The 22,773-nt window shown below is 43.0% G+C and overlaps 2 protein-coding genes across 2 annotated transcripts in view; both read right to left on the bottom strand.

The window, feature by feature from the left end:
• Nucleotides 1-12,330, bottom strand: part of LOC310867634 (myosin-IIIa-like) — a gene marked incomplete at both ends in the record, with an annotated part of 32,012 nt that extends 19,682 nt beyond the window's left edge. The window contains 4 exons of the mRNA XM_083777752.1: nucleotides 1,351-1,447; nucleotides 8,847-9,002; nucleotides 10,225-10,290; nucleotides 12,302-12,330. Coding sequence (XP_083633878.1) covers nucleotides 1,351-1,447; nucleotides 8,847-9,002; nucleotides 10,225-10,290; nucleotides 12,302-12,330 — 348 coding nt within the window. The remainder of the gene's footprint in view (nucleotides 1-1,350; nucleotides 1,448-8,846; nucleotides 9,003-10,224; nucleotides 10,291-12,301) is intronic.
• A 1,465-nt stretch (nucleotides 12,331-13,795) lies between these two features.
• The window catches only part of LOC310868083 (myosin-IIIa-like), a gene marked incomplete at both ends in the record, with an annotated part of 38,924 nt that continues 29,946 nt past the window's right edge, over nucleotides 13,796-22,773 (bottom strand). The window contains 2 exons of the mRNA XM_083778339.1: nucleotides 13,796-13,945; nucleotides 22,372-22,448. Of these exons, the coding sequence (XP_083634465.1) occupies nucleotides 13,796-13,945; nucleotides 22,372-22,448 (227 nt within the window). The remainder of the gene's footprint in view (nucleotides 13,946-22,371; nucleotides 22,449-22,773) is intronic.

The raw sequence follows: 22,773 nt of genomic DNA, 5'->3' as shown, positions 1-22,773 counted from the left end.
CGAGGGGACCCGGTGAACAACGTATACAGGGTTTAAGTGATTAATGTCCATAGACAGGTACATCATCAACAACAGGACAGTACTGCCTCCCTCCTATCTTGAAGGATGGCTGGAAATATCCGTCGGCAAGTGAGACTGGTTGTATCAGTCAATATGTCAGTGGAAACGCTCAGCCTTGATGAATCGCCCTACAGTGCATGGGATTTGGACAAACCGTGGACACAGTGCGTTTGTCACTCAATTCGTTCGGCCGCGACCGAACGAACAACAACCAACCAAGGGCCTTGGGAAGAAGGCAGCTGGGAGTGATGTGTTGTTGTTAAGACTAAAATAACAGCACTGAGTTTAACTGAGCACACATTATATCCCTCTGAGCAACTACAGGGAAAGTTCCAGACCCACAGGAACAAGGAAGCCAGGGGGCCGGTTCCGGCGTGCCGCCCGGCGTCCGAAACGGTTGAGAAATGACAGAGTTACCGTGTGGGGGTCCCTGTACTGTACTGTACTGTACTGTACTGTACTGGCACACCCAAAATCATCATATGTATACAGTTAATACGTGCATGTGTGTTTGTGTGTGTGTTAGGTTGCGCACAGGTGGTGAAAAACAACCATGCTGTTTTCGTGTTCAGACCCACCCAGCCACCCAGCCAGCCACACACATAGCTCCGTAAGGGAGTGGTTGCACCATTCAAAAATCACACCTGTGTGAAGTGAGGGCGCTCTTATCATCACACATCAACATACTTCACATTCCGTACATGCTCAACCAATCAAAACATCACAAATGTAATTCCGGCCAATCACTTTTGGCTGTCCTCACTTTTATCTTCAATGTTTATGTTTAACCTGGAAAGTTGGGCATATGAGGGGATAGCGCCCCTCAAAAACAATACTTCTATAATAGAGAGTATGCACATGCGTCACGTTCCCACTCAACAGTCCTGTGTACCACCTGTTTCTAAATTGCACGTCATAATGCAGGAGGCAGCAGGAGGTTGCGTTACTGAAAACGAGCACTCCCAAACTATGACACTCACACCTACACAGAATTTCTTGACATAAAAGTACAGTAGCATGTCTATGATGGATTTTTCTGAAACAAAAACTTTGCAGATAGAATGAGGATAATTCAAGGTCTCCGTACAGCTGTGATGTTGGTGAGTCAGATAGGACTGTCAAGGCCAGAAAGTAAGTTCTTTGCCACTCAGTCAGTAGACATTCCCGCACGGGTACGATCTATAACCAGAACCGTCCCTGAAGCCGTGGTGCATGAAACAAATCCAGAACCAGTGGAATATGTTAGTTATTGTGGTAGAAAAAAAGCCATGAAGTCATCCTCTTTTTTACCTCATCTAGAAACTCCAGGGTGGCGAGGTCGTCCACCTCATCAAAGGCCGTCTCCGTCTTCATGTAGCTGCCTTTCTTGGTGTGGATGCGCTCATGCCTGAAAATCACAGGACAGTATGTACAGTATACAGCATGTAATGAGGTAAACAAAACTGTGAGTGATGCCGTATACAATGTATCGAAGCATAAAGGTGTCGGTCCGAAACGTTGGTGATTTCTGTCTCTGTGTCCACTATAGGGCATAGCAGTGGGCGTGGTTCTCTGGACCCACTGAAAAATAGGCCAATCATTTTTATTTTTATATCAATTATTTTAAGCCAAGAATCCAACCATCCGGGATTCTGGTGAATCATGAGTGAGTTTTGACCATAAAATTGATATAAACTATTCTAGTAAATCTCTATGGGAAAAATGAATGGCCGATTTTTCAGTGGGTCCAGAAAACCATGCCCACTGCTATCTTCTATTGGCTGCTATACCTCTTTATTCTTCACTCAATAGCCTGGCATGTCCAGACAAATATCAGGGCTATTGTTTTAGAGGGGCGCTAGCCCCTCCTATATTCAGCTATAGTGTCGATTCTTGTCCTAACACAAACAATAAATGCCATTGACACGTTACGTTACATGTTACGTCATGTCATGATGATGGTAAGAGAACCCCTCACTTCACACAGGTGTGATTTTATTAGGGACCAGTGTGCAACACGTAAAGTGTTTGTTGCCAAGGGGACTTCAAGGTTTTTAATATTTTGTTGTCATTCCACAATTCTATGCTGTATTGATGTGGTACCATAGGAGAGATAACAGGCACACGTTGATCAAAATAACAATTCTTACATTCTCTAATTGTGCAGACTTCTTGTAAATTAAGTAATGCTGATGTTTAATGTAACTCTTGAGAGCATAACATGAAAATCAATTTTACACTCTCAAGAGTTACAGATCAATAAGGGGCCATTTGGTTACCAACTCTCCATCATTTAGCTAGGGACCACGTGGACCCGCCTCAGGGACCACTGTTGGCCCCCGAACCACTGGATGAGAACCACTGCACTAAAACACATTGTTGTGCACGGTATTTGGCCATCAGTACACAGTTCTGCCCCGTGAAGGATAAACGAGGAAGTGGCAGAATTAAATGCCGATGGCTGACCACAGTCAAGTCTGACTAGAGTGTAATCTGCCTTAAAACCACATGACTCATTCCATTCAATTGAGGCCTCGCTGGGCAGCAGGCCCTGTAGGAACAGATCCTTTGTTTTCTAAACTCGAACGGCTGATTCAAGGTGGCAGCAGTGATGTCATTCTAATTACTGTACTGCACAGTGACAGTGAGCATATCTAGTCTATGCATTTAACTGTTCAACTTCAAACTAGCAAGTGTAGAATGTTTCTTTTTGTCACAGTGGGGGGTATTAGTCCACTTGCCAGAATGTGTATGGGTCCAGAGCATTCAGAAACACACAAATGGTGACTTGCATATGTTGGGCAATTTTTATAATTATCATAATAGCTATAATAAGACAATATTTCAGCAACTGCTTGGCCAATTTGGAGTGGTTTTATGGGTAATTGGAGAATCTCAGTCTATTTCTGACATATTGCAATTTTCTAAATCGCTGTTTAAATTGGAAATAAGGTAATTTTGGTAAAAGTTAGCATTCGGCATGTGTTTCTAAATGCTGGGGACCCATACTTAACATTTCTAACGTACAACTTCAGGGTACTCAACATGTCCGGGTTCACAATGGGGCTCTATGGGCTGGCAAGTAGACTAGATATTGCAAGGTACAAGGTTCTACGCTATAGGCTTTACACCAAACAATAAATAAATATCTGAAATAGCTGATCTACATTACAACGTGATGGGATGCGTTGTGAGCTGGTATTTTTTTTTATAATTTACTTCTGTGATTAGGTGGCCATGTGTTTCATTGGTTAGGTGGTTCACTTCCACATGATTAGCTTCAGTTTGTTGAATGCTATAGAGCGCTAAAGTCCTGACGTCACTCGCTCATCCCCTGGTTCCAAGGGGTTTGCGGAAGTTTTCCTCTATGGAGAATAACATTAGGTCATCTTAAAATCGTCTCATATAAGAATGAAAGAAGAACAATAAACAAACTGTCTCTGCGATATTGTCGGGGTGGTGTCACACCACCCCAACAATATCGCAGAGACAGTTTGTTTATTGTTTTACGATTTTAAGATGACCTAATGTTATTCTCCATAGACTAACTGAGAGAAAATGTTAATGCTGCCGAATTATTACGATACAGAGACACCACTGGTGTCTCTGTATCGTAATAATTCGGCAGCATTAACATTTTCTCTCAGTTAGTTGATTCTTCATCTCCATAATGAGTGAAACGGCCGGGATGATTTGTTTATTTTTCAAGCACAGTTCTTATATGAGGCGATCTAAGGTCCCCCTATCTTATCTCCCCCCTATGTTTGTATTATAATACAAATAACTAAATACACAAACCCGTGAACCCTCTAGCGATATTGACGTCACACTTTGGCGCTGTATTAACACATGATTTGGTCACAGTCGGAATAGGAAATCAGTTAAATACTAATACATCTTTGGCTGTGGCTTGTTAATGAATGCTTAACACTAAATGCAGTGGTGGAAATAGTACTCATAATTAAATTAAAGTATCAATATGACAGTACAGAAATACTCTGTTACAAGTAGAAGTCCGCAATTCAAAATGTACTTGAGTAAAAGTACAAAAGTATTGGTATAAAAATGTAGCAAAGTACCAAAGCACCATTTAAAGTACCAAAAGTAATAGTACTCATTGTGCAGAATGTTCCATTTCAAGTTTTTGAAAATGGCAATGTGTTGTATATGTACATGGTTAATGTATGCTTTGTAATAATAATAAATATCTACAAAGTAACTACAATTAATGTTTTCAAATAAATGTAGTGGACAATATTTGGATCCGAGATGTTTTGGAGTAGAAATAAAAGTATTGAAAATACTCCAGTAAAGTAAAAGTACGTCAAAATTATACTTAAGTACAGTACTTAAGAGTAAATGTACTTATGTACTTTCCACCACTGACTGCATGCTTGTTAAAGTTATCTACTATAAGTAGCAATTATTTTGACGTTCTGTGATGTTCTAAGAAAATCTATTGAAAATCAAAGAGACAGGTCAATTGCATCCAGCCACCCTGAATGATGTATACAAAACAGTTACTGATCAACGAACCATGTCATGAACCAAACATGTTGGGAGGAACAACAACAATGACTGATTAGAAAGGATGTCTGAATGACAGTGAGGTAAATATTAATGAGGACAGGGTACGTACCAGGGAAACATACTAGATTAATGAGGACAGGGTACGTACCAAGGAAACATACTAGAGTAATGAGGACAGGGTACGTATCAGGGAAACATACTAGATTAATGAGGACAGGGTACGTACCAGGGAAACATACTAGATTAATGAGGACAGGGTACGTACCAGGGAAACATACTAGATTAATGAGGACAGGGTACGTACCAGGGAAACATACTAGATTAATGAGGACAGGGTACGTACCAGGGAAACACACTAGATTAATGAGGACAGGGTACGTACCAAGGAAACATACTAGATTAATGAGGACAGGGTACGTACCAGGGAAACATACTAGATTAATGAGGACAGGGTACGTACCAGGGAAACATACTAGATTAATGAGGTCATGAGGACAGGGTACGTACCAGGGAAACATACTAGATTAATGAGGACAGCGTACGTACCAGGGAAACATACTAGATTAATGAGGACAGGGTACGTACCAGGGAAACATACTAGATTAATGAGGTCATGAGGACAGGGTACGTACCAGGGAAACATACTAGATTAATGAGGACAGCGTACGTACCAGGGAAACACACTAGATTAATGAGGACAGGGTACGTACCAAGGAAACATACTAGATTAATGAGGACAGGGTACGTACCAGGGAAACATACTAGATTAATGAGGTCATGAGGACAGGGTACGTACCAGGGAAACATACTAGATTAATGAGGACAGCGTACGTACCAGGGAAACACACTAGATTAATGAGGACAGGGTACGTACCAAGGAAACATACTAGATTAATGAGGACAGGGTACGTACCAGGGAAACATACTAGATTAATGAGGACAGGGTACGTACCAGGGAAACAATTTACAATTTACAATTTAGGCATTTAGCAGACGCTCTTAATCCAGAGCGACTTACATTAAGGAAGAACAAAAAGCATGGGAATACATCACAAAAAAAGCACAACACACTAGATTAATGAGGACAGGGTACGTACCAGGGAAACATACTAGATTAATGAGGACAGGGTACGTACCAAGGAAACACACTAGATTAATGAGGACAGGGTACGTACCAAGGAAACATACTAGATTAATGAGGACAGGGTACGTACCAGGGAAACATACTAGATTAATGAGGACAGGGTACGTACCAGGGAAACATACTATATTAATGAGGACAGGGTACGTACCAGGGAAACATACTAGATTAATGAGGACAGGGTACGTACCAAGGAAACACACTAGATTAATGAGGACAGGGTACGTACCAAGGAAACATACTAGATTAATGAGGACAGGGTACGTACCAGGGAAACATACTAGATTCAGTCCATTTGGTTGATTGCCAGTACAATGCATTTTCGAGCTATAGTTCAATCTGCCTGGAGGAACCAGCTGATTACTACTACTACTGCTACAGTGGCAAAAATGAGGGGGGAGGGGGGATTACCTGTTACTGTCTGTGCCTCGGTCTGAGGTTCTGTGAGGGCTTAAATGACAGAAAGTAAATTAGAAATTGCGTATTCTTGTGAGATCTACAGATAAGCTGCGGCAATATTTGACGTGTGCCGTCATCACCTGGGCTCATTTGCAATGCGAAATGTATACTGTAGCTATCCACTTCATTGCCTAATTGCACATGTCAAAATGGAAAAATAAATGGAAATAAACCTTGTTTAAAAGAAAAAGAATGAGGTTTGGGGAAATGTCCCAACAGCATTTCATGAAAGCAGGTCTGTCATTATAAAATGACAGACCTGTCAGTTAAAGTTAAAGTTAGAAATAATTTCATCATTTTGACACTTTGGCCCCTTTTCTACCGGGGTTGAACCGGTCCGGCTCATTTTTCACGCCTAATATTGAACCAGAGTGTTTCCACTGAAAATGAATTGATTCAGAACCCTAAAAGTTTCGGGCCAAAAATGGCCGCTAGTTCCGTAAAAGCACCATGTATGGTTCCAATAATCTAGAACTGAACCAGTTCTAAAACCAAAGTTATTTTGGTGAAAAAGGAGCCGTTGTGTGTTGCTACACACACCCTCCTCCTGTATATATACCAAATATGGTCACGCCATCACGTGGCATCATGGAGACCCTTAGATCGTGTGCATTTTTTGGTCAAAGACACTGACCTCATCTAACCCTGGATAACCATACATGGAAAAGACTGGATCATCACCTAGATCTGCATATATGGAGCCGGCCAGCAACTCTACATCTGACCTCAAACCTCAATCCATTATATCTCCATATATGGAGCTGACCTGTTCTGACATTCCATACGTTGGTCCCTCCCCACCCGTCCTTCCTTTTCTGACATTCCATATGTTGACCTCATCAAACCCTGTACACTCAAGACACGCTCCATATAATGGCCAGTACAGAATTAATTCCATATGTTGATCTGACCCCCCATGCCAAAGCGCTAGTGCTCGACCAGCAGTCTGCCATCTGCCGTCACCCAGGCGGATGCGTGCACGCGACCTCGCCCTCACTTCCCTCAAGGCGTCTTACTGGTATAATAAACCCAGAAAAGGGAGACTTATATTTGGATTACCGTCTGAATCCAGACACTGAAAGTTAAGCTGCCAACACTGCCAACCATACTGGCTGGCAGTGTTTCAGCTCCAAATGTCCTCCCAAAAGGGTTGTACTGGAAGCTAGAGGCATTCTAGGCATTCAATGCTAATCTTTTTTTTCTTTAGCATTCTTTAGAGCATTTATTTTGCTCTATAGTGCTTGCATTTCTTGGTGAGTAGTACATACCAAATAGGTGGAAGTCATTCACTGTTCAATTGAATTTCCTATATTGACCTTTTTGTTTACATGCAATTGATTTTCCTACTGTTGCGCTCCAGCAGCGTTTTCAATATTTCTATCACCACCTGAAATAAATTAGATAGATTTAAAAATGTATTCCTCTCAGCTGATGGCCTTGTGCCCAGGCCCTCGTTCACAACCTTTTAAAATACACCCCCCCCCCCCCCCCTCTCTCTCTCGTCCAGAACTAGCAGAACTATAAGCTCACCTCACACATTTGCCATACACCTCGATCATAAATAGAAGACACTGGAGCAACTTGGACGACAACGTTTCAATCTTCGTCAGGTCCAAAGACGTAATTAAGCAATATTACACGAGAGGGTATGCTTTACCGTCATTAATGGCATGCCAGGAACGAGGCCATGGATGAGTTCCATAGGCAGTGCAGAAGTGCCATTAATGAAAGTGCAGCACACCCTCGACTTATAATATTGCGATTATACAACAGTATACAACAGTACAGTTACCCTTTAAAAATTATAACTAAAAACCATATTTTCTTAATGACAGATGTAGCCCGCTACGACCGAATATGTCGGTCGTAGTGGCTAGCCATAGCCACCCAAACGGCCCTGTCTCTGGGAGAGCACTCAGCACAACTGATTTTTATGTTTTCATTAGGCGTTCCATCATGCTCGTTTAAGCACAGCTAGATGGCTATTTTAACCAATCAGATTGCGTCCTCGAAACGACCTGTTGTATAATAGACATCCTAATGTTGTCCTTTGCGCCCGTTCTATTGAAGAACAAGGCTCTCAACCATCCGAGCTGCTCAAGTGCCTTATTTATTCAAGGCGTGTAATCACTTGAAATGTGCAAGGCCAAGCAAGCATTATCATCAGTACCTTATCCAGTGGTGTAAAGTAAATTTACTTTAGTACTGTACTTAAGTACAATTTTGAGGTACTTTTACTTTATTGTACTTTTACTTCCACTACATCTCATCTCATCTCAGATGCAAATGTTGCAAATGTTGCTCACATTGTGAGCTTGTAGATCGGCTATTATCAAATGACCGAATACTATGGCCAAATGCTATGCTGTCGTGAGCTTGTAGATCGGCTATTTGCTATTTTCAAATGGCCAAATGCTATTATCAAAAGTAATTTGATAACTTAAGGGACATAAGGGACATTCTGCATAATGACTAACTACCTTTACTTTTAGTACTTTAAGTACATTTTGAGCCAATACTTTTGTACAATTCCGGACTTTTACTTGCAACATAGTGTTTCTACTGTAAACTGCAGTATAGGTACTTGTACTAAGTAAAACATGCAAGTACTTTCCCCACCAATGGTATTTGGTATAATCACTTGGAAGGTACCAAGGCCTAGCGCTATCAGCGGTACCTTATCTTCTCAATGTTCCCAATTTGCTGGCTGAGATCGATGAGCTCCATCAGCTGCTTCTGAAGGACCTTCTCCCTGCCGAGGATCTGAGTGATGAAGACATGCTGGAGCAGCTCGGGAACGCTGGGCCGCAGCTCAAAGTCCTTAATCAGGCACCTGCAGGAGGGATGGACAGAGCACCGCTACTTTAGACAAAAACTAAGCCGACTGAAACTATGACTAACTAGAAAAAGTGCCCTACTGGGCACAGGTCTCCACCAGGATGAGCAGATGTGAAGAATTCCAGGCAAAGGTTTTTCCTTGGCCTCTAGGGAGTTGGCATAGAAAGTTATCCACAGATCCGTGCAGTTAGAGGTAAAAACACTTTTGGGCCAGTTATAGCGCCACCTTGAGGCTGAGTTGAAATTGTTCATGTGGCATTTCGTCCTCGGCCTAGTGGGAATGTGGGTGCACAATTTCACGGAAATCTCGCGATGTGTTCATGATTTGCAGCATTTTGTTTGAAACTGAGCACTCCTGTGAACTTTGGAAGCCAATCTTAACCAATCAGGATGGAGTCTGAGAAATCTGAAAGAGCGGTTTGGTTGAATGGCTCTAGAGAGACTGTGTACCAATTTGCGTGATGTTTGGACAAAATCTGTAGGTGTACTGTGCAAAAACTTGTTTTGCACAAAGCGGCCTCCTGGTGGCGCTATAACAGGCCGTTCTGGAAAGTTTGGGGCAGAGGTTCATGGTTGGCATCCAGGGAGTGTGTGTGCAAAATTTGGCATCGACCGGGTTAACGGTGGCTGAGATTAGCTGGTCACGGACGGACACACGGACACACGGACGGACGGACGGAGTGCAAAACATACTCTCCCCATGCCTTCGGCTGGTGGAGACAAATATACAGACAATTTCATCAACAAACCAAAACTAGACAAAAATGTTAGGGAGAGACTAGTGGAGAAGAAACCCAGTAGAACTAAAAGACTAGTCATTTTTTGGTTTGATTGTGTGCAGGTGTCACTCTCTGAAAATAGTAGATGTGCTACTTTCGGTGCACAGCTGAGTATAAATCGGGGATTTCAACGCCGTCACGACCCGCCAATATTACAAAAAATTTGTCATCTAAATCAGTGGTTTTCAACCAGTGGTCCGGGGACCACCAGTGGTCCTTGAGGGGGTTCCAGGTGATCAGCTAAATGATGTAGAGTTGGTAACCAAATGGACACTTATAGATCTTTAACTCTTGAGTGTAAAATGAAATGTTACGCTCTCAATTTATTTTTAAACATCTGCATTACTTCATTAACAAGAAGTCAATTAGACAATGTATAAGAATTATACACACACACACACACACACACACACACACACAAGCATCCCTCCGACTCACTTGCTGATAAAGTCGTTGAAGTTGTCTGACCACAGCTCTGGCTGGTGGAGAGTAGGGGGTGGATTCCTGTTGAACACAGACACACATGGAACATTATAGAGAGAGACAGATCATGCTGAGTTAATTGCAGTTGTGTGTGTACAGGCAAAAGATGGTTGATCTAGAAAGACAGGCAAAATGGTACACAGTCCGATACTACGAATGGACTCCTATATGTGGGTGACGGCAGAACTCGAGAACGTCAGAATCAGCATCAACAGCACAGGTTTCCAGGTGCAAAACAGTGGGTGACATTTGTTTTTGTGCAACAAGCTCCATCATTTATTTTTGGCTATTGGTTATTTTTGGTTAATATCCCCCCCAAATAGAGCGTCGCAGTCCCTCCCCCTTTCAGAACAACAAGTGGCCCAGGAAATGAATCTCAATGCATTTTGCCCATAGGCTTTTCTTAAAGTATTTATTTAAAGACGGTTACGCCGCGGACAAAGCCAACTCGGATCGTGACAAATCATTTGGGGCGGCGGTGGCTCAGGGGTAGAGTGCCTGGATGGTAGCCGTAAGGTTACCAGTTCGAACCCGGGCTCCCCCAGAGTTACTGTCGAAGTGTCCTTGAGCAAGACACTGAACCCCTAATTGCTCCCGATGTGCTAGTTGGTGCCTTGCATGGTTTCCGCTGCCATCGGTGTATGAATGTGTGTGTGAATGGGTGAATGTAATGCACAATCTCTGTAAAGCGCTTTGGATAAAGGCGCTATATAAATGCACCATTTACCATTTTATATGACAATGAACACAATATTTTGGGCCGATCAAATCATTAGAAAGAAGAAAATAAAGGCAGGAGACAACACTATTTGTTTTGTTTTACTTCTTAGAAATTATTTGATCGGCCCAAAACATTGTGTTCATTGTCATGATTTGTCACGATCCGAGTTGGCTTTGTCAGCGGCGTAAGCGCCTTTAAATAAATACTTTAAGAAAAGCCTATGGGCAAAATGCATTGAGATTCATTTCCTGGGCCACTCGTTGTTCTGAAAGGGGGAGGGACTGCGACGCTCTATTGGGATGATGGGGTTCGTTCAAGTGGTTAAAAGTAAAGAAATATGTCGGAATGGAAATAGATGTTCTCTCAAGTTTTCCTCGTGACATATGTCAAATCTTTGTAAATCTTTCCCCTAAGATACAGTATATATACTGTATCTTAGGGGCAAAGATTTACATTATTTACATGTTGAAATATATGTAAGGTGCAATAAAGTAACACTGTCAGCAGGGGTGCCATGGATGAAAAGATTATTTCGAGGGGAGACCCAAGACAAAAAAGACCCAAGACTCAAGTTTGAGGTGATAGCTTATCACCGCAGTGTAGTTTCCTAAAGGGTAGAAAACTACAACATTACGTCACTGATCCCGACACATCGCTCTGTTTTTACTGTCAGAGGAGTCCTTTCACCTGGGGCTATCACCTCGTTCACTGATTGGTCTAGAAGTTGGGTGGGCAGTCCCCTTAGTTTTGCAGGCACGGGGTCTCGCATCTGATTAGGTCTACCATCAAAAACAACAAACGGCCTTAGACCTGGCCTTAGCCAGAGTACTAACAAGGAAAAGGAAATTCGATCATATCACACCCACACTCATAGAATTACACTGGTTACCCATACAGGCCAGAGCCGATTTCAAGGTGCCCCCCCCCTTGACCTTTAAAGCCCTAAATTGACTTGCTCCACCCTACATGTCCAGCCTAATAAAAGCATACATCGCCCCACGACCTCTACAATCCCAAGATACTGGAAAACTCACAGTCAAATACCACAATAAAATAACGGTTGGGGGCAGTGCATTCACACATTGTGCCCCATGTCTCTGGAATGCTCTCCCACAAACGGTAAGAGATGCCAACTCACTAGACGTTTTTAAATCTAGACTTAAAACCCATCTTTTCTGCCTGCATTATGGTTCCCCCTAGTTTCACTGAAATCACCATATTCACCTTGCTCTGCCCCGTGGTTTCAAAACGCTATATGCTATTTTAATAGATTTTCTGAACGCATTTTAACTGTGTCCTAACGTAGGGTACTTGTGTATGGTACTTGTGTATTGACACATCGTATTATGCTTGTTATTGTGTTATTGTGCTATTGTATTTTCTGCTTTTTGCTGTGTATTGTTGTGAAGTGCACAGAGACCCCTTGGGGTGATGTTGCACTATAAATAAAAATAAACTGATTAGGGAGGGAGGCGGGGTCAATGCTTAAGGACATATCACCGCGAGTATGATGGCCTCGACTCATGAGCAGCTGTTTTAGGTGATACCTAAAAAGGCGATAAATTATCGCCTAAAACTGTAGGCATGAATGAATGGTTTCTATTTTGTCTGCAGACTGCAATGAACCATACAACAAGAACATCATCATCATAATGTACATATGCAACCAACTCACACAAAATTAGAATTCATTCACAGGAATTGAATAATTGTTCAGCAATATATGGTGTACAAGTATTTGCATCGTGGTTGTGTGCACAAGAACGCACCCACATGCATTTGTCTTGCATCAGTGTGTGTGTGTGTGTGTGTGTGTGTGTGTGTGTGTGTGTGTGTGTGTGTGTGTGTGTGCGTGCGTGCGTGCGTGCGTGCGTGCGGAGGAGGAGGAGTCCGATGTGTCACAGGAGCAGTAGACAGACAAAGTAAACTGACAGTGATGATAAGTCTCTCAAACCCAGAATCAGGAGAGAATAAAAAAAACCTTCAGCCCACAACATAAAGAGCAATAGAGCAGCAGAGAAAATAGCTGCCTGTACAGCAGACACTCCACCCCGACACACACACACACACACACACACACACACACACACACACACACACGAACGCAATACAAAGTGTCAAGAGTGAAGGTGGTTGTGACCTTTACAGCAATCAAAAGAAAGAGACTGAAAAGCCATTTGGAATTGGAACAGAATGGAGTGCTTTGTCTGTGTAGCACTCAGACACACATAAGCTTTTAAACACAGTTTCATTCCTCACAACCACAACAAATCCACATACAACAAGAGTGTCTGAACAAGTCTGTCTGGCTTGAGCTTTGGTAAAACATTCAATATGAGAGCAGAGTCGTGTTGGGAATATAATGACCTTGGTACTATTGTAAGTCAAGTGCTCGAGATTATCTTGCGCATCTTGCCCGTTCCACACTGCGAGGAACATTCAGGAAATACACACAAACATGGAAACAGGCCCAGGACTTTTGGTGTTTGGTCTTTAAGCATTATTGTAATAATAATTATACCTCTGTACTGTTTTGCAAACTGTTAATAAAGAATTCACTCATTCCATCCATCAAAAACCCTGGCACAAAATAATTATGTACAATGATATGTGAGCGTGTAGTTCGGCTATTTAAATCACGACCAGATCAAGGTGCGCCAAAATATATTTTTGGCAAAAACAAATCTACTGTAGATTTAGTCGACTATATTATGTTTGCTGTCAAAATCAACACTGAACAATACCGATCAAATAATACACCAAACTGATAATATTCCCTCTGGAGGTTGGGGGCGGGACAGGGCCTCACCTGGGTATCTTGAAGAGGGCTCTCATTGGGTGCAGCTCAGAGAGGGGCGGGTCTCCATCTCCCAGCTCGATGGCGGTGATGCCCAGCGACCACACGTCGCAACGAGCATCGTAGGTCGAGTCCAGCTGCTGTTCACACGCTATGACCTGTGTCAACGAGGGTTGAGTAATATGGATTGCTCTAGTCTAATTTAACCTGTATATTACACGTGATGATAGCAGGATGAGTCTCTAAGGGCCCCAGAGCAGAGGTCAGTAATTCATGAAGTTGCATGAACTCAGAGATAAGAGAGGATGCACGCATGCAGGCTGATTCCGCGCACGCACGCGCGCACACACGCGTGCACACACGCGTGCACACACGCGCACAAACCACTTGCACCCACATGCATTAAACTGTTTATTTGCTGACATTTGCGAACTGGGGAAAGAGAACAGTTGATCATGGGGTCAGGAGGTGATGAAATACTTACATCCTATCTGGTGAAATGCTGGAAAGAACATGTGATGAAATGCTGTACAGAATATGCTGTGAGATGGTTTACTGAGTCCGGAAAGAGGAGGTGACACAGCCTTATTGGGACATAGAGGAAACACATAAATAGGGTTGACTAAAGTCACCAGCGGGCTTCTTCGTTTCATTTCATCAGAGCTACAGACCTCTCACCATGAGAGATTTAGTATGTTCTGTATAGTCAGAACCCATACGCTATTGAAAGATCATACTTAGTTATTTTTTCCAAGTTATACTTGAGATAAAAATGACATTAGGATGATAGACTAATAGATAGGGTATTCAAATCTAGCCAAACTAAATGGAACATATTGGCATAAGGAGCTCCCGATTATGGAGAGTTAGACTCTAATTCTAATAATTGTAAACTGGCGAGGAACGAGATTGCGCACCTTTAACCTCACTCCGGACTCAATATAACATCAGGACGAAGGCATTTGAACTACGGTGAGTAGAACTGACCCTTGAATTAGGATAGGAACTTTGTGGGAAGTGAATATCTTGATTGTTTCTACGAACTAATTAATTTGTATTAACTGATTTGAACTGCTTCAACCTGAGTAATTACTTAAAGCTATAACTGCTATTCCAAAATAAAATGTATATCATTCCTGTATTTAAAGCAATTGTTTCAAGAGAATCATTTGACACTGTGTGGGATTTATTGCACTATTGGGGTTTTGACCCCCTTGTTAGAGTAAAATATAGGTTCATGCATCTTAAAGAGTTTTATGGGTTACCTCTAACAACACCATTTTAAAACAACACTCTAGGTCTAGACTATATGTAGACTTTAAACAACAAAACCAGTCATTCACCAAGTGCACGCGCGATTAGTAGGGTAGCGGTCATCAAATAAGGTATTAATAATGGTCCTAGTATGTTATGGGTTGTTCATGTGCTAGGCTTATTAATGAAAATGAGTGTGGCCTTATGATTAGGGCTGTCAACGAGCTGGAGTTAAAGGACAACTTTAGTTATTTTCAACCAAGGTTCATGTTTTAGGTTGTTATTAGAGAAAGTAAAAGATGAATGTAATTTTTTCTTCATTTGCTGCTTTCTTTCGTTTTAGGTTTTTTGGCTGTTTATGACAGCCAATGAGGAAGTCACTAATGTTGCTCGGGAGAGGGAAGTCTGGAGCTCTCTGGTGGAGCTGTTGCCCCGCGACCCGACTACGGATAAGCGGTTGAAGATGGATGGGCTGTTTATGACAGGGGGGGGCGGGGGCATTCGAGCATGGGGCTAAATATGTATTTTTTTTACAAAATGTCATAGCGATTAATTTTTTAGTCTATCTGTGTCCCGGCCGGGTACCCCTCACATAAGTGATCTCAGCAGAGTGGTGGCGGTCTCCCCATAAATCCGCTCTTGCGTTTATCACACTGTGGGGGGCCTTAGCGCTTCTTTCTATCACCAGGAGAAATAAAAAATACTAAGTGGCTCTCAATGGCCAGGCAGGAAGGATACCTCTTCGTGTCCTCCCCATGAGTCTACCTCTGAAAGCGAACTCTACAAAAAATATATTCTCCTGGAAGAATCTAATTTCCTACTACTGGACTAGGAAAGTCCACAGAGTAGTAGGGTAAAATAAGGGGTCCTGACCAGACCCCCAATTACCATAGAACAACCCAAAGTAAAGACTCAGAATAGGCAAAGAAGCCTACGGATGAGTAGTTGGCTCCGTGGTTATGCGTAGTTGAACTGGTTTCAAACGACTTAACACGGCGCGACTCACTGGCGACAATAGAAAATGGCTTGTGGAGGAGCTCCTGAGCCGCCTCCCATGCCACTAAGCGAACGGGCATTGGTACTGCCATACGCCAATGGATGGGAACAATGGAGCGAGGGGGTACGCTCCGAGGTGGCAAAGCAATGCAGGGTGGACAACATGTTGTTAGAAACCTACATGAAAGGCATAGCTAAAGAAGGGATAGGCTTTGCTAAAATAGTATGTGTCGGCCACGGTGAGGCAAACCTGGAAGACAACGACGAGAACGAGTACCTAGTAATAATAGGAAGCCCGGTGGAGCACACAGAAAATCCAGGTGGGAACGACGTAAGGGTAGAATGGTGGGCAGAGGTGCTGCTGGAAGCCCAGGGTACATCCCAATATTAAAGATGCTAGCGAATGTAGCAAACGAAGTGCATCACACAGCATTCTGTGTAGAAGACACCAGAGCCTTAGCGCCCCTTATAAAAACTATAAATGGACTAGAGAGTAGGAGCGCCTTGAACCAGGAAATGGATAGAGAGAGACCTGGACCAAGCAGGAGCGCTGGGCCGCCAGGAGGGATAGCACAGGGCAGAGAGTCAGGGCCACGAGGGGATGCAGCTACGGCCTTAATCTTCAGCACCAACAGGTGTGGATTTGCGATATACCATGTGAAGATAGCTTGTTGAATAAACCTACATACCAGACCCTTGAAAAATTACGGCTGATATATGCAAGAAACCTGATAGATTGCCACCTCCACGAATGTGACCTCTGGCTACAGGGTAAAAACCGCACATTCTGCGTGAGCCCATATCCGTTGAGTGGCGGTTATAGCACCATCAAGCTCGGACATAGACCAAGAGTCAAAGGCGCGGGGGACAAAAGAGTGGCACCGCCGAGTGCAACAATATCCCGCGTTTTATACTGTATCTCAGGAGAACTAGATAGTCCTGGGGACCACCTGCTCAGAGGTCAGGTTGTGGCGGCCAATAGGGCCACCTAAGGGACAATGGGATATGTGGCAATCAGAATCACCCGGTGTCATGATAGCAAAGAAAGCAGGAAGGGGAATGTAAACCTTGCGTTCCATTTTGTATCACCAAGGCCCCAGGAATGGATGGGGTCACAGAGGTTAACCGAGGGCCAGGCTTACCGACGGTCGTTGACAGCGTCCCAGGCCAGTTGAGTCTGTCCTGGTTCAGGAGTTATATCTCTCCACATTATGAGTTTTGCATAATACAACTAGCATGGATTATGTACTGTGCCATGGGACCATGGGTGGTTAATTGCTGCCTGCGATCATTAACTTTACTCGCAGGCCTAGTTAAGACTGGCATAAATTTCTGGATTACAGTGGCAGGGGCGCTGGACACTGGCCCCTGTTCTGGGGTTCTTGGTTCGCCATTGGTGGCATGTCAGCATGAAGATGATGTTACCAAAGCGATGGGGCGAGAAGGTGCTCAAGGTCTCATTATGGGCAGTGGTATGGGGTATTATCACTGGGGCATACTGGGGGAAGTACTACAGGGGCGATGACAACCTGCATTATACGGAACTTCCGTTCCTAACATGGTTTATGCTCTACGAGGCATTGTTCCCTAGGGAACGTCGAATATGTGTCCGTGAGCCTACTCCATCCTCCCTGAAAAAGGTGGAATCAGGAATAGCTAAGCATTATATAACCCACGAGCACCTGACAGAAACCTATGCCCCAGTAGAAATTGAGGATCAGGCCAAGGCGACCTCCTGGCCAAAGGAACCAAGCTTGGTGGGGCCCTGTGCGGTCAAGGGACCAGAAACCGCAGCTAAGCAAGTGGGTTTGGCGGGAGCGGCACTAAGTACTGGCCATGAATTATAACCATGAGTCATGACCAGTATGAAAGTGCCGCGGCCGCCTCTCTCTTATGAAATCACCAAAGCCCTCTACTGTGCGGAGGACAGGGCGTATACCCTGTTGCCTGGCGACACCTGTGGCACGCACACACACGCAGTCACGCACAAGTCCAAGCAGGCCCAAGGTCATACACGCATGGATACAAACAAACAACCACACCCAACCACACATGAGCCGACACGCACGCATGCATGCACGCACACACGCACAGTTTCAATTCAAAGTGATTAACGTAAGCATTTAACACATTCAGGAAGGGAACCCCTTTTGGTGTTTTAACCATTATTTTAAACGTTAGCTGCTGCATGATAGCAGATCTACAAGCTCATAGCGTGGCATCAAGTGGCGTGCACTTCCATCACCAGATACCAGCACAGGATATACACACACATGCACCGACCGACCGACCGACCGACCGACCGACCGACAGACCGACAGACCGACAGACTACACACGTCACACGTTGGTTGAGGTGCTGCATAGAAAAGGTCAAGAAGTAAAACAATAAACCTGCCCACTCATCATCTGCTCCAATGTAATTTAATGACAACGTTTCGAGCCAAGTCTCTTCATCGGTTCAAACTGAAACATGAGTAACCTCATAATTAGTGTGCCAATACTGTAACTAGACACTCATGTAGCCTACAGATATGCAATATTATGCATACAGACAATGTATGGCCCTCATTTATCAATCAAGTGTAAAATCTGCCACAGATTCGAGTGCAGGTTTCGTAGTACACCCACGTCGCCACGGCATTTATAAAGTGATCGCAAACAGCTGATCCTTCCTTAATTTTGTTCTCACGTTAATAAATGTCACGGCTGAATTTGATCTGGCACGCCCTAAGAAATCAAGCCTCGCCCTCGTTTTTGCGACCTGAACCACTGCTATACGATCTGGAAACCATGGTTACCGTGCCTTTCTGCCCGCCTCACCCCCCTCTCTCATACACACACACACACACACACACACACACACACACACAGACGCACACACGCTGCACGCACACGCAACTTGCAAGCCCAACTAACTGGTGTGTTGTTAAATAAATAAACAACGAACACCTGCATGAATTAAATAAAGTTGTAGGCCTACCCTGTCTCTGTCTGTTTCCCTCTCACCTCGCTTGCCTTGCTGTCATGCACGCACGCACCTACATGACACATTAAATAAAGCTGTCTGTTTCTCCTCTCGCTTCGCTTCCCTTGCTGCCCGCCTCACCCCCGCACGCACGCACGCACATATCGCTATTTGCAACTTTCACTGTGTGTTGTTAGTTGTATATTAAATTATTAAAGTATTTTTAATTTAATATACAACAAGATATATTAGTGAACGAAAACCTGAACCTGTGAACCATAATTAAAGAACAAATAGGCACACACACGCTGCTGTTTTGCAGGTGCTCCTCCTGTCCTGTCTGTCTGTCTCTCTCTATCACAGTGGTCCGTCCGTGACCAACTGACCATGCACGTTCCGACGTTCGACAGTCTATTTAGATTGCCTCGCAGTCGTTAGTCACTACAGTGGCCGGGCTGTCAACTGTCATTATATGAATGTGCAGCCAAAATCGTATATAGCCTCATGTGGCTGGTGCATGGGCTGGCTGGCTAATATACCTATATCTCCGATGCAGTTCCCACTTGCGCTGGGAGCCTGGCACGGTACATTTGGCATTCGAGCGACGCGTCAGGTTTATTATATTGCACATACCGTAAGAAAGACATCGGCCTTCATGCTGTAGATTAGGCTACAGTAGGCTATACCTGCACGTTGGGACTCTCCGCAGCTGAGCTGCAGCACTGCTGCACTATACTCTCCAACGTCATGGAAATATTTCAGCACAGACAGCCCAAATCCTCGCATGTATGCGCTCATGCAAAACACTGTTTAAATGGCTTAAGCATCTCTTGCAACATTGTTTTTAATTGCGCGATTTTATCTCCTACTAATTTCATATGACACATGTATTCCTTAACATTTTTATTTATTTATTTTTTACATGTAGCCCATATACATTATACATACCTTTTATATAAACATTTTAGGAGTGAATACATATATGTTTAGATGCCTGTGACAGCCTCTCAGCAGTTCAGACAAGGCTGCTGCCAAGCAGACGTGACTTTTGATCGTTGTCACGTTCAATTTTAAGCTTTGCCGGAAATGTTAAATGCCGAAAATGTCGGTAATTTCGGCGTGCACCCATATTTTGGCGTACGCACGGTTGATAAATGAGGGCCTATATGTGTACTCTAATGAGTAATTCACGTTAGAACTTCAAGAGACAACAAATGTGATTCAAACACTGTCAAAATCAGTATTGTGCTCTCCAAAAAGGTTGTGTCACTATATTATTTCCATTATCAATCTATAGCTTTACCAAGCTATAATAACCACACGATGCACTAACAATAGCCTGTATACAGTGGCATATGACTTTGTACAGCAAAGTACAAATCATTTGTCAAAAAAAAATATTTTGTTAATGGAAACTGAACATACCTCACAGGTGGAAATCACTAAAGAGGAAGCGGCATCGTTTCCTCAAGAAAAAACGTGCTGAGATTTATTTTGTTTCAGAAAAGAAAAGAATAAGTCTGCCACTCCACACCGATCAACAAGTAAAAAAGAAAAAGATGAAAGATCCTTCACCCTCTTCCTCTACAAATCATTATATCAACACATCTCCAAACGCCACGGAGAGACTATAGAACACGATAAGAGAGAAGCTGATAAACATAAACTTTTATAAATTCATTGTAAAAAAAGTTGTTCTGCTCCCAAATGCAATATTACTTTAAAGACATCCTAGAACACCCCATGGCTTCCCAGTCTGCACCGGCTTTGCTTTTCTTTATTCGTTAATGGAAGTTTGCTACTCAAATCAGATTAAAATCAGCGAGGGCACACAGGATTGTGTAATGTTCCTTGTATTCTAATACGCTGCGCCAATGTTTGTGCAGCATGCAAAACTTCAAGTAGGATGAGCCATCCTCGACTTGAACGATGTGTCATTGACGAGGCGAGAAGTCTCATTGCGAGAAAGTGAATTTCAAAACTACAAATGCTTTTCAGTACCGCAATACTATAAAAAACTCTCTTCCCCTCTATCCCTTGCCCCCCCCCCCCCTCTTCTTATTCTTTTTCCCTTTATCTTATGGAAATAACAGAAATTATGTATGGGGTATTGAATTAAGTTGATATAAATGTCTGTGGGTGCACACATGTGTAATAATGTGGATTTGATACACGAAATGGGTTGAGGTTCAGTATTGCTAGATTTTGCAAGAGAAATAAGCAACCAGGTTTGTGAAAACAAGCCCAATACAAGCAACCATAGACCACATGAACACTTTGAACCTATATACATTGCAAAATAATGTTTTGGGTAAAAGAATAATACACAAATCTTGTAATTCCCTGGTCACAATATAGTGGGCTAATTCTGAGTATAGCTTGTTCTATACCTCTATCCTCAGCCTGGGTGGGAGTCAAACCTAGCTTATACACACACAGCCACAGCAAAATCCAGAGTTGATTAATAGTATAGCATATTATATCATTATATCATCATACTCGGAATGGGGGAAAGGGAAACAAATATCAAATGTCTATCTATCAAAATATCTTTATAATATATTGTGTTTCATTTGTCGTTATGCCAGTGCAGTGCTAAAGCAATAATGATTTTACTGAAAGCTATAGGAGCAGGATAGTGAAGGCCATCTATTCAGGCTTATTATGGATATTAGAAATGACAGTGTTATCTGTGTGATGATGATTAAGAGTGGCCCCATTGGGTTTTGCCCCCTGGCTAATGTAGTGGAAAGAGAGGGGAGCCACAGGAGAGAGCTTTTATACAGTCGGGGAATGTTGCCTCTCCCCTCACTCACTGATGTATGGAGTATTGAAGTTGATATGGATGAGTGTGGGTGTGTGCACCCCTCACTCACTGATGTATGGGGTATTGAAGTTAATATAGATGAGTGTGGGTGTGTTCACGGCTGCACTCATGTGTAAGAATGTGGATATGATCGGACATGGAATGGGATGAGTTGTGTCTTGATCTTGATGTGTTATTTGATTGGGGTGTTTGTACAGTGTGTACAGTACATATGGTGTATTTATACGTGTTTGTGGTTATCTATCTTTGTGCAAGTATGTGGGATTGATCACGAAATTCATGTGTGCCAGTTGCCAGTGCCATGTGTTCATTTGGTTACCAAATGCATGTGCTCATGAAGACTGCAGTACTGCAGCGTACCGCAGCAGCCATCCGGACGTGTGTGTGTGTGTGTGTGTGTGTGTGTGTTTGTGTTTGTGTTTGTGTTTGTGTGTGTGCATGTGTGCGTGTGTGTGTGTGTGTGTGTGTGTGTGTGTGTGTGTGTGTGTGTGTGTGTGTGTGTGTGTGTGTGTGTGTGTGTGTGTGTGTGTGTGTGTGTACCTCCGGAGCCATCCAGAAGGGGGTCCCTACAGACGTGTTCCTCCTCAAACGGGTGTTACTTAGCTGGGCTGACACACCTGCAAGAAACACAACACACTTCGTCATTGTGAGAATGATATTTTTAGGACATGGATATTCACATTCTTTTGACTTGCACTTGCAGTAAAAGTACAAAAGCATTGGCATCAAAATGTACTTAAAGTACCAAAAGTATACTCAATGTGCAGAATGTCGCATTACACATTTTCAAATGTATAACAATCTTTTGAAAATAGCAGATCTAGAAGCTCACAATCTTGTCGATTAACTATTTTAAAATGGCCGAAATGTATATAAGGTTGAAGTGTTCATTATATGTCCTACAAAGTAACTCAATCTTTCAAATACATGTAGTGGATTAAA

Source organism: Protomyctophum parallelum (genome assembly GCF_964188405.1).
Source record: "Protomyctophum parallelum genome assembly, chromosome: 12".
NCBI lineage: Eukaryota > Metazoa > Chordata > Actinopteri > Myctophiformes > Myctophidae > Protomyctophum > Protomyctophum parallelum.
The sequence above is the reverse complement of the archived record's forward strand: the minus strand, read 5'-3'. Positions and strand labels throughout refer to the sequence as shown.